This window comes from Cladophialophora carrionii, assembly GCF_000365165.1.
Source record: "Cladophialophora carrionii CBS 160.54 unplaced genomic scaffold supercont1.10, whole genome shotgun sequence".
NCBI lineage: Eukaryota > Fungi > Ascomycota > Eurotiomycetes > Chaetothyriales > Herpotrichiellaceae > Cladophialophora > Cladophialophora carrionii.
Window position 1 is genome coordinate 607,434 of NW_008481817.1, and position 12,471 is coordinate 619,904.

The window sequence follows — 12,471 nt, forward strand, 5'->3', positions numbered from 1 at the left end:
CTCTCGGCTACCAGCTCGACCTACACGCGAGGGAAGCGAATTTCCACTTGATCTGCTCTGCCCTGACGCACCTCGGCCAGGCGCGAGATCGAACCCAACCTTTTTCCCATCCATCCCCGTGTCAGCCATTCTCGCTTCTCTTGTGACACCTTGTTCGTATGTTTGCGAGACGCTTCTCCCACCAACGCTCCTGTTATTTCGACGACGTTCGACCTGCCCGGTAATGCGCCGACCATCATGATCCCAAGCAAACCCTCTCATGCTCGGCAATGAGCGATGCAGGCAGCCCTCACCGCGACCCTGGCGGTCCAGAAAGCAGCCGCTCCACAGCCTCGACCGACAAGCCGCACCCGTCTGAGTTCCTCGAGTTCGTCACTGTCGCTGGTGGTCCAACTCAGCGTCGTCTGGAACCTCTGAGGACGCAGACTGCCAAAGAATCGACCGAGGATCGCATCAATGTCACTCGATCCAACGATGATCTCTTCCATGGACTTTCGGCCGCCATCCCAAGCCTCCGTCGTCTGTCGGTGGACGCGCGAGCGGCTACGAAGGCCGAACACGCCATGACTTTCCTGACGGGATGTCGACTATATCCAAAGGCGATTGCGTGGTCCCTCCTGTTGAGCATGACCATAGTAATGGAAGGCTATGATCTGACGCTGGTCAATTCGTTCTTTGCATTTCCGGTCTTCAGGCGCTCTTACGGCAAACCGCTTCACCCGGATGCCCCGCCGGGCCAGCAAGACTACCAGATCTCACCGGCGTGGCAGTCCGGTCTCACCAATGCAGCCGTCGTCGGCGAGATAATTGGGTTGTTTTTCAATGGCGTTCTCACCGATCGATTTGGTTACCACAAGACCATGGTCGGCACCCTGGTCTGGATGGCTCTCTTTGTCTTCTTGGCTTTCTTCGCGATCAACATCAGGATGCTCCTTGCGGCTCAAATCCTCTGCGGCCTGCCATGGTAAGTATCAGCCACGTCAATCCTTATCTAGAGAGTCAGGGAACTGACTCTCGTACAACAGGGGCATTTTCCAAACTCTCAGTACAACGTACGCCGCCGAAGTCATGCCGGTAGCTCTCCGAGCCTATCTCACATCTAATGTGAATATGTGTTGGCTGCTGGGCCAGATCTGCGGCGTCAGTGTCATTCGGGGTCTCGTCCACAATGACTCCGAATGGTCTTATCGCATTCCCTTCGGGCTGCAATGGGCCTTTGCCGTCCCGATCTTGGTCGGCGTCTTCTTCGCGCCGGAAAGCCCGTGGTGGCTCGTGCGACACGAGAGGATCGATGAAGCGAAGCGCTCCCTCCTGAGACTCACCACCCAAGACTCCGATCCCGACTTCAATGCTGACGAGACCGTTGCGATGATGCAGCACACGAACGAAGTCGAGAAGTACCTCAACGGTGGCGGCGTCTCGTACTTTGACTGCTTCAAGGGCACCGACCTTCGGCGGACCGAAATTTGCTGCATGGTATGGTGCACGCAAGCTCTGTGCGGCTCCACGATGACGGGCTACGCGGCCTATTTCTACGAACAGGCCGGCTTCAACACGGCCGACAGCTTCAACCTCGCGATCGGCATGTACGGCGGCGCCATCTGTGCGGGCATCTTGGCCTGGTTCGGGATGCGCCACATCGGCCGACGGACGCTGTACATTGGCGGCCTAGTCCTGTCGTTGATCATCCTCATCGTCACGGGCATTGTCGGCACCTTCAGGCAAAGCGACGGCGTCTCCTGGGCGCTGGGCTCCTTAATCATCGTGCTCACCTTCGTCTACGACTTCACCGTCGGCCCCGTCTGCTACGTGCTCGTCGCCGAAATCCCCTCGTCGCGCCTGCGAGTCAAAACCGTGGTCATCGCCCGCGTGGCTTACAACGTCATCAGCATCATCACCAACATCATCACCCCGCGCATGCTCAACCCCAGCGCGTGGGACTGGAAGGGCAAATCGTGCTTCTTCTTCGCCGGCACGACGCTCGTGTGCCTCGTATGGTGTTGGTTCCGGCTCCCCGAGCCCATGGGCCTGACGTACATGGAGTTGGACATTTTGTTCGAGAAGAAGGCCAAGGCGAGGAAGTTCCGCGAGTTCCAAGTCAACCTGGCGAGCACGGGATATTTCAGCCTGAGCACGCAGAACAGGACCGATAGTGTGTGGAGAGGCTATCAGTGACGTCGCCTGTCTGCGTGTATACATACTTTTGTAGGATCGAGTCTACGGTGGCACAAGCGTCTATATAATTATCCACTTACCTTTTCGAAGCGTCAGCTGTTCCCGTGTCGGCCACGGACTGACCTTCACTTGCGCTTCACTCCTTATTTATCTCCCGCTGGCAATGGTGAACGCGGTGGTTCTGTCAATGGTAGACACGACGCACACACGTTCCCCGACTGACCCAGGGTGAGTGGAAATCGTCGTGGCCCACTCGGCTGGATTGATTGCTTATGTAGATGGGATAATTAGTGTGACGCCTGGCTCGAGCGAGCGACTGTGCTGGCTTGACGACTCTGATGATTTTAGAAGGTATTTCACACTCAAGCACAGATATATAACAGATCCAACGCCTCGAGGTGAGGGATGATCGTCAACGACGAGTATGTGCACTGTGTCGTTCCCGCTTATAAGAGGGAGGTGGAGTCAGCGGCGGAACAACTACGTAGTAACACGGGGAAGTGGGATCGTGGATCGTGGGTCGTGGATCGTGGATCGTGAGAAGATGTGGGTTGGGAAGACCTACTCCGTACACAGGACTCGGTACGATGAATCCACTACGAGTGCTTACTACTCCGTACGGCAATGTGGTTTCACAGGCGCCAGCTTCAACCTCAACGCAGCCCCATCCGAGGCAGCCTTGTGGCCGAGGGGGTTGGTATCCCGCTGGGAGTGAAGAATATACGGAGCCTCATACGTGATCGGAACACCAGTCAGTCAGTAACATGGAAGAAACGAAATGGTAGCGACTTCACTTAGGCGGCCGTTTATCACGATCACGACGGCGCTACGAATGAAGCAGAAACGGGGGTGTTTTGTTCATTTGCTTGGTTGGGAGTTTCCTCTCTATCTATGTTACGCGCAAGTACCAAAGCAGAATTCTTTTTGAAGATTCACAGTCATCCAGACTGTCATTTCGGTTTGCCGGCGTCTTTCAGAAGGAAAGCAGGTGTCTGATGAATGGTCCAATTGCAGTTCAGTCTGCCACAAGTCATCCCCCGGCAAGGCCATCGACATTGAACTGTCGGGACTGTGCCTCTGAAATAAGATGTAAGTTGTAGTTTTGCCTGCTCCTGTGGCCGCAATATCGTCGGCCTGGGCGTTGCCTCTTCGATCGAGAGGGTTTATCCGTCCGGCGACGAGTACTCCCATGTCAAATGCGCAAGGACCTTGAATGCATACCCTCTCAGAAACGCCATCAATAAAACAAGAGCAGCCACCAATTGAAGCGGCATGGATAAGGAAATCCATGCTGCGCACACAGCAGTCACCGACACCACTCGAGGTTATTCTCGAACTTCCAATGCCCTTCCATGAACACTCATTACCGACTTTTTCGTGTCGTCATTTCATGCTGCCATTCACAGATGTCCCCATCGTCGCCAGGTAAAAATGATCCAGTAGAAAGATTCCGCCGCAGCGTCCTCAATTTTTGCCGACCGTCTATGATCTCCGCCGAAAATGCAAATGAATACACGCCGTGCCAATGCTGTTGTACCCTGGGTTGATATTGACTGGCAGTGCTTGTTGCGTCCGGCGAACCAGCAGCAAGCAGTATTGAACAGTCCTTTTTCGTCTATGTGCAGTAATTTTTGAGGGGGGAAACAAATTTTGGGATGCTAGAATTGGGTCTTCCGACGTGGGAACAGCATAGCACATCACATTCCAGGGGCTCAATGTCAGGCTTGCCCTGAATGCCGATGTTTTAGCGATAGATGCCAGCAGGGGTCTGCAGGGATGTTCCGGGACTTTCGACTAAATCCTGGAGAGGTCGGAATAACTTCCTCATATCCAGCTCCAGAGTTTCAGAAGCGTAGTCGTCATCGATGTAAGCAACACTGCCGGGCTCCTCGCCTCGTCTGGCGCCGTCCGTACGACTCCATTCCCGTGCCTTTTTGAGGCCGTGCAAGACTTGGCGGAGCCGATCATCGGCAGGAAGTTGCCAATCGTGCGCCCTGTTGGGCTGCATAAGGGCACGAGCGAGCCAGTAGAAATGAACACCATCCCGACAGAAACCGACACGTCCCACAGTCGATTGATAGCCATGCCCTGGTGGATATTGCAGAGCATAGTCTCTGTCCCAGACTTGTTTCCAGCGGGTAAGAGCCACGTTGATGGATTTTTCCATGTTGTTTGTCTCCTCTGCAGACGAGTAAGAAGGTTCCATAGAACCGGTGAACGTCCTTTGACGCTGCAGTTGCCACACCTCCACATGAAGGGCGTGAATGAGGATGAACTTGGAATAGACATTTGTGGTTCGAGGCTGCATGATGACCGACGTGCTATGTAGAGCACTCATTGCGTGATGCATCTCCAGCTGTTTTAACCTGAGTGAGCCGCTGAGATTGACCCTCGTCTGAACCTCGAAGCCTCGCAAGCCTAACGCTTGAGCGCAGGACTCAGCGTCCGGCGCCTCCCACGCGGCGTCATCGCAAGGAAGAGGTAACTTGATTTCTGCCGACGAGAATTGCGGCGCCACGTTGAAGTAGATGCACATAGCTGCGTCCCACAGGTAGACCATGTACATCAACCTTGATCGTTTTTCTTGCTCCAGCCAGGCGCGCCAGTCCCAGCGTGACGGGTCAGCTTCCTCACCCGGCTGCAGACAATGTAGATAACTGTAACTCAGAGGATCCTCTGGACCAGCCAAAGTTAACATGTTGAGTTGTCGGACGAGGTACAAGACTCGTTTGCTCTCAGCGCGGGCCACAGCTCTCTCCTCGGGGCCGCCATGCCACACAAACAAGCTCTGTAAAATTTGTAATGCTAACAGTTCTTCAAACTCGAGTCCTGACGACGAGAACCGGGTTCTGAGTGTGCCAGGCTCCAAATTTTGAAGGAGCCGTGATGTTCGTTCGATACCGGCTCTGACTAGTTGCATCAAAGTCCGTACTTGATGCTGTGACACGCGGTCGGAATAAACTGCTCCGCTGCAAATAATGACAAGGATGAGACCGTCATAGGCAGTCGCAAGGTTGAAGGTCGGTAAATGAAGCCACGGAAAATGACCTTGGAAGTTCGGGAACAAATCGAGAAAATGTTGCATGGCTTCGACTGTCAGGCAAGACCTGACGAGGGAATCATTTTGTGGGTCTTGGAGCGATTCCTGTATTCCACCAGGGAAGAGAAACGTTAATAGGGAATTCACCTTGGATTTGACAAGATCTTGCTGAGATGCATGCAGATTCCAGAGAGGGGGTCCAAGCGTACCGTCAGCTCCAAGGCTCGTAGAGGGAATGTAGTAACCATTCGATCCACTTTCATGGCTGTCAAACTCCTTCTTGACATCATTTTGTGATTGCTCGTAGCCACCAAACATGGGGTTCATGTATCCCTCATTGCCACCAGACGGGAACATGTGATTCCAATCATCGCCCATATGGTGAGGGCCAGGCATGACATTGCGCTTATCATCCCCTCCACCGGGCTGCATGCCAAAGTGATCCGGCGTAGAGTTCGAGTGATACATCATCTGGTTACTTCTTTGGTGTTGCATGGGACCCCAGCTGTTAGCATTGGGATCCATAGGACCAGGTCCTGAGCCAGGTTGCATTGGCTGCCCCTGACGCTGCATATCGTTCTGGCCGTTGGACTGCATTGGGTAAGCCATTCCAGGAGTGGGCGCACTGGTTGTGGGTGCGGATGTGTTAGGCATAGCGGCAGTAGTGTAAGGAGGATTTGGCATCACTGCACTTGATGGGGTTGTAGCACTTGCCGGCGAAGCAGTCGCCTGTTTCTGTTGGTGCTTTTTGATATGGGCAGCAGGGTTGGACAAGTGACTTGCACCAGTTGGGTTACCTCGACGGACTGAGCACTTCTGGAAGTGGCGCTTGAGGATGTCGGATCTGCTAAACGTATCGTTGCACAGGACGCACATGTATGGTCGGTCACCCGTGTCTGTCAAGGTTTATTAGCGCTCGAAACAGTATCAGGAAAGGCAACCTTACGTCTCAACATGTGACGCTTCAGATGCTTCGCGTGCAGGTACGTCTTCGTGCAGTTCGGGCACGGGAATTTTCCATCGGCATCTTTCTGAGGGACGGCGCTGCTCTTGGGAGAGCCATTCACGCCGTTTGGCATTACCGGAGGACGGCCTGGGGCGCTGGGCAAGATGCCTCTTCTTCCTTGGGACCCCACAACGTGTGTCTTCGTCGGGTCACGGCCACCAACCTCAACCGGCATGCCAGGGATGCCCTCGGCGCCAGACCATTGTTGTTGACGGTTGTCTGGCTGCCCATATCCAGGCTGTAACGGATCCGGGCGAGGGGGGGCCGGAGCAAGTGGCTGAGGGTAGGATTGACGCGGTGGTTGCTGAGGCTGATAAGCCTGCGGGGCCTGCTGTTGAGGGGGTTGTTGGGGCTGCTGGCTGTGTGGTTGGGGCAGCGAAGCAGCGGGTGGCAGCCCGGTCATAGACGATTGAGGAGCCATGTGTTGATTGTACCTGTTATCAGGCGCAGGAGACGGGACAGGTGGGGGAGCAGGAGCGGCGCTGTATCGTGGCAGGTCATTTCGGTACTGCTGCTGGGGCATGTAGCTCTGGTTCGCAGGCGGAAGCTGAGAATAGTTTATCGGAGGCAGGTGCGTGTTGTTTTGGTACGGAGGCATTGCATAAGCTGAGGCCATGTTATGGGTGTATGCTGTTTGAGGGGGTCCAACGTTGGACGATGTTGTCCTTGATAGTGATTGCCTAGGGTCCATCACCCGAATTCAAACACCGGTGGAGTCGCTGTACTCAATCGACCATTGGGCGACCAAGCGTAGCGAGAGAGGAATTGGGGTTGTCAGTAGATGATTGTCTCAATGGTAGAGCAACGAGGTCGCGGTCGAGTGCGGTTGACTTCTGTAAGGACCGGCTACGTGCGAGCAGTTCTGGCTCAGTGTCGTGTCTGTGAGGAAGGGAACCAAAGCCTGCAAGGTACAGAAGGAAGCCACAGGTCAGTAAAGGGTTAGGCGGCAGGGTGGATGTCTGCTGTGAACTGTCGCGAGACGCGACAGGGTGGCTGCGGGTGATCAGGTTGAGGATGGCAGGGGAGCGGTAAAGTGGAGGTGAAGGTAATGGGTGGGTTTGTGTAGGTGGCATGGAGAGGGAAAGACCAACTTACGGATCAGAGATTTTTGTTTTGAGGAACGCGCGAAAAATGAGTACGAGGGAAGGGTTATGATGAGGGTCGCCCACTGGGTCCTGCGTTCTTGCCGGTGGCCTGTCGGTGACTTGCAGGATGTTCTTGCTGGGTCTGGCGCGGCAGGGCAGACGGTAAGATAGGCGTAGGCTTGCGTGGGTAAGAGTGGGAGAAGTGGAAAGTGGGCAGGTTTTGTGTCTTGGAAGCTCCGTAGGATGATTTTTTTGGGTTGGGGCGGCAGTTGAGTGGGCGGACGTGATGATGATGTGGTTCTCAGCAGCAGCTGGTGGTTGGTTGCCGGAAGGGAGGGTTGAGAGGCAAAAGTGGTAAGAAGATTTTTTAAACTCGGACGTGAGCTCAAACCCAGTCAAAAGACGGATTGAGTTTTCACTGCTTGGTGGCCCGAAGGAAGGAGATTGTGGTTTCGGAGAATGGGCCAATTGCTCAGTAATCTGCTGAAGCCAATCCAACGTGCAAATTCAACTGTCCGCCTCGAGAGCAGACATTGATTAAACAAGAAAGAAGACACGAAAAGGGATTCGAGCAACAGTTGGCAGAGAAGCGCAATCGCCAGAGGGTCGCAGCACGCTGGATGAATGATTCAGTCGGTGCGCAGCCGCTGTGACGGTGGAAATCCACCTTGGCCACGTAAGCCAATCATCAGCGGACCATGGGCCCACCAGAATGTCGATCGGGGAGGGCGCTGGGTGGCGCTGGCAGGGGATGTCAACACTGACAGGGGTCGGACTCAGACACATCGCGCTACAAACACTCGTAACTCGTACAGGGTAGAATAATTATAATCATCGTGTGCAAGCATGCGCGCAAGAGACAATGGTATTACGCATCCCCTATACTAGGAGAGTGTCTTGCTTCGACGCGAATGTGTGCTGGTGACAATGACTGCAAAGTGCTCCTTGAATCACATGGAGGAATCGCTGAAACAACCTCGGGTTGAAAAAGCAGCGAGAACTCATCGATCACCCTCGTGAAGCTTTCATCTGACACGCTGCTCAGCATAAAGCAGACTTGAAATAAGACAGCAGTGTAATCTACCTCAAGGGGTTATGTGAAGGCAAAGTGTACCGTGAATAGACCACAGAGCAACCTAGAAACATGGCGGCGACAACAGAAAATTGGACAATGGTCGACACAAAGACTGTGCTGAATACGTACGAGTGCACAGTACTGTGTATACCAAGTACCTCGACCGCAATGGGGTAGAGGCCAAGTCCTCCGGGACGTACCACTGATACTCTGTTCTTGCGCTCGCGACGATCTCTGGAAGCATAAACTCGAAGGTTCTTCCCAATCACCACTTCGTGTCATGCTGCGACGCGGCGCCGACTTATCATTCGCTCTCGTCACTCGGGTTGGACTGTCATGTGCAGGTTCATTGTTTGAGCACGTTACGTCGTCGGAGAAGTTATGCACATGGATGGTAGTGTACAAGATATGACAGGGATGGGATGAGGCAAACCGAGACTTCGACTGATTGAGCATTGGCGGAGATGAACGGAAAACGCGTCCCAAGCAGAATCAGGGCCGCCTTTCCCAGCCGAGAGAGCACCAAGGACGAGGTGAGAAACAACTGACAGGGGTGGAGCTGGCACAGCAGGCTATTATTGCAAGCCAGTTAACTTAGGCGATGATGCCCGGTTTCTTTGGTCTGACTGTCAAGATCACTTATGTTGTATTCGTACATCTCTGGCTTCACACGGCTCCCCTGAACTTACTGGCACAGCCACTTCCCATGTATTTATTGCAACGTAGCCAAAAGACCACTAAAGGGTAAAGGGAATGCCAGTTGGTCTGGCCATGGACACGTCAGAAGCACGAGTTGCGGAAATGTGCTCTCCTCCCGGCTCTTCCTCATACGTCCTATGCTGCCTGGATAGGCTTGGTTAGGCGTTGTTCGTGGCATCGCTTCAGGCGCCACGCGGCGCTCTTGTCCGGCAGCGCCGCGCTATCGGGGTTCAGGCTGACATGGCCGTCACAGAGTACTCCGTAATTATGTGGTATGGTGCGAGTACATCATGGCCGAAAGGCCTGCCTGAAACCAACTCGTCGTAATCTCGACTCCTCGGAGGCGAATGAGGTGCTACCAGAAACATAATAGTATTACTCTGCTTTGGCCACCAGTTGCTCCTGAAGGGAGCGTCGCCCGCCTATTGCTCCGGTCAGGCAGGACACTTGATACCAAACGCATCACCGCCAGACCAGTGGGCGACGCCTGTCCAGTCAGGATCCGCCAGACGACTGAAGCAGCAATACCGCCGGTTTCGTTCATCCCTTTTGTGCCTTTCCCGAATATCTTCCGCTTGGTTCGCGGAAGCAGAGCTCGGCCTTGATGCAACCTCAAATTTTATTCGAGGCATGGTCTGGGATTTGTGACGATTCTGAGACAGATTTTTGCTTCTTCTATGGTGCCCATTGCTCGACAGGGTATCATTTGCCAAGAGATGTTGGCCATGTTATGCAGGACTACGACTGCAACTCTCAATCGAGTTTGCGCGCTTCAGCGTGTCTCAGGTGGCTGGAGCTCTTCATCCTGGGTTGAATAATGCCAGCAGCATTGGAGGTGTAAGAGGTGTAAGTATGGACTTGAGCAGACCGAAGGATGGCGAAGACAGTCCAGGGCCACAGCTAGAGTAAATCTGACTCCTTGTTCGCGCCTGATGAGTCTGGATATCTTCGGAACCACGCGGCAGTCCGATGGCAAGTGCACCAGCATGAGAAGGACATTGAACGCGATATACAGTATCAATACCAAATCAGCATTCACTTGCCTGTTTGCCACGCTGACAGCAGATTACTCTCTGATGATGCTTGAAGGACCAATTTACTACACGGAGAACTTCCACCATACATACCCTTTCTGGAGGGTGCTTGAGGCAGCCGTCTTCTTCAGTCTGATAGTCGGGATCCCGCATACTGCAATCGACGATTACGTGCGGTTCGAATGAACGTTGTTGTAGGGAACCTCGCCGAATGGAACAAACACAAGGAGGAAGCTAGGAGATATAGAAAGCATTTACAAGGCATACATAGTTATATGGGAGAACCCGATAACAGAGTATACTTGATAACAGTCAAGACACGTAGAGGTACACCTGCTGGCCGTGGCCCGTGTTCCACGTGTTTGAAGGTGCACAAGGACGCAAGGCTCGTTCTTCCTATACTGGGCCAAGTAACGTCTCAGCATGCAAATGAGCCTCACAATGGGGAGGCCGCCAGGCTCCCAGCTCCGTTAATGCCTGTAGCATGATATGTATGGTCTTCCGCGCTGCATCTGGTTCCGACGATTCGAAGACCTCTGCGTCAGCCTTGGAAGCTTCTTTTCATCGTCATCATCTCACGGGTGAGAGACGGGTGTACCGGTACGGCTCCGGTGCACCTGGGCCACACGGCAGAATGTTACCCGACTTCGGTAGTCGTCGTGAAGAGTGAAGACGAGTCAGCGAAATACTGCATGTCGACTCGGTCTCGACAAGTCGCCGAGGGTTGCCAATCTTTTGATCAGGCAGTTGCGAAAACACTGCCAAGCTGACCAAGATCCGCCTTGGATCATGCCACTGGTGCAACTCACACTCAGGAAGACACCACTCATGCATAAGACTCCGTTGGTCGCAGGGATAATGACAGCTCCTCGGCACGAGAAACACGGATTTCCGAGCCCTGCATCATTCGACCCAAATTGACTTGCCGCTGACAGGCCCTGCAGACATGGATCCAATCCCCTGCACCCGACGCCGCTCTCAAATCCCCGAGAGCAAAACACACTCGGAGCGTGTAGCCTGTAAATTCTCTTTTCTCACGAGATTGCTCATTTTGAGTTTGTACGGCCCATTCCTCAGATTGTACGCAACGTATTGAGATGGGAGGAAAGCAAAAGGAATACCGTCATGGGTCCCTCACATCTTCTTCACTTCAATCAAGAGCCCAGTTCTCGCTTCTGGCAGCCGAACACGAGCCATCGAATAGCTACCGCAGCTGCGCCGCCACTTGGTTTCGGCAATGAAGATCAAGCCCGCTATCGAACCCACCATCTGTGATCCATTCTTTCCAGAAGCTCCCCATTGTTTTCGCTCTAGGTGTCAGCAGCGTCATGCCGCAGTCCAAGGCGCTTACGACGTCGTCGGACTTTTGAGTTCAATTATGCAGCCACCAGGCCGGCACACGTCCTGATCTAGCTGCCCACTGCCTCCTGTGCGGAAGCGACCCGAGGCAGCCGCCGGTGCATTATCCTAAGTAAGCCATTATTGATGGTTGAGAGTGCTTAATGCTGCAGATTTTGATGCGGATGTATCTCCCGGAGCCTAACTCCCCAAGGCAACGGATACGTTCGATATATATATATATTTTAACTGAGATGCTACTAAATTGTCAACAATGCCCTACTCGTAGCCAGTGCGCAACTCGAGCAGCCTAGAGCCGCGATAGCGGGCTTGGCCACCTGGTATGTAGATTGGATTCAATAGGCGCTTCGGCCTCGACATTGCTGGTAACCATGGTCTCGACTTTCTGCTCGCGCTTGGTGACGAGAATTGAAAGCCACTTGTTGAGGCATCGTCCATATGCGGGAGACGTGCCAGAACCGTCCGCCATTCATCCCTGCTATCTTAACACTGATTATGTGCCATTGTCAATTCAGCGAAGACGGATCACTTTGGTGAGAGAGTCTTGCAAAGGTCGCACTGCGCAGCAATACATCGGGGCTGGGCTTGTTTTCGTATGGTTGCCTACGAGCTGACACTGCTGGGGAGTCTTTGTTCACCCAACGCAGACGACCCCTTCGACTCCAGGCGAGGACTCTGGGAATGTCCTTTCTTCGCTACGTCATGACTTTCAGATCTCTTCTTGACCGAGCACAAAGTGCGCCGGAGATCGGCTCAGGTAGGTCCCAGATACTAGCTTCGATCTCCCCAGAGATCAGGGTCTCTTGCTACTCGTACAGGGTCGATCATCTGAGATGGCGGCCCTCAGCTTGTCGTCCTTTAGAAAGACGCGCCAGGGGTTTTGCTTCCTTGCCTCCAGCCTGCAGTCCTTAGCATCCAAATCGATCCGTGATACATTTCTTTACAAGCAGGCTACACGTGCAACGAGCACACCATTGAACCCTGCCAGATTTCGAATA

General features: G+C 53.7%; 2 protein-coding genes across 2 annotated transcripts; one reads left to right on the forward strand and one right to left on the reverse strand.

Moving 5' to 3' along the window:
• Positions 1 to 269: 269 nt before the first annotated feature.
• Positions 270 to 2,175, forward strand: G647_09699 (uncharacterized protein; the record flags this gene model as incomplete). The annotated part of the gene is made up of 2 exons (XM_008725692.1): positions 270 to 964; positions 1,026 to 2,175. 2 exons carry the CDS (start codon positions 270 to 272, stop codon positions 2,173 to 2,175), a joined length of 1,845 nt encoding a protein of 614 aa, XP_008723914.1.
• Positions 2,176 to 3,919: 1,744 nt separating this feature from the next.
• Positions 3,920 to 6,912, reverse strand: G647_09700 (uncharacterized protein; the record flags this gene model as incomplete). The annotated part of the gene is made up of 2 exons (XM_008725693.1): positions 3,920 to 6,111; positions 6,162 to 6,912. The coding sequence occupies 2 exons, from the start codon at positions 6,910 to 6,912 to the stop codon at positions 3,920 to 3,922; spliced, it is 2,943 nt and encodes a 980-aa protein (XP_008723915.1).
• Between the last annotated feature and the right edge of the window lie 5,559 nt (positions 6,913 to 12,471).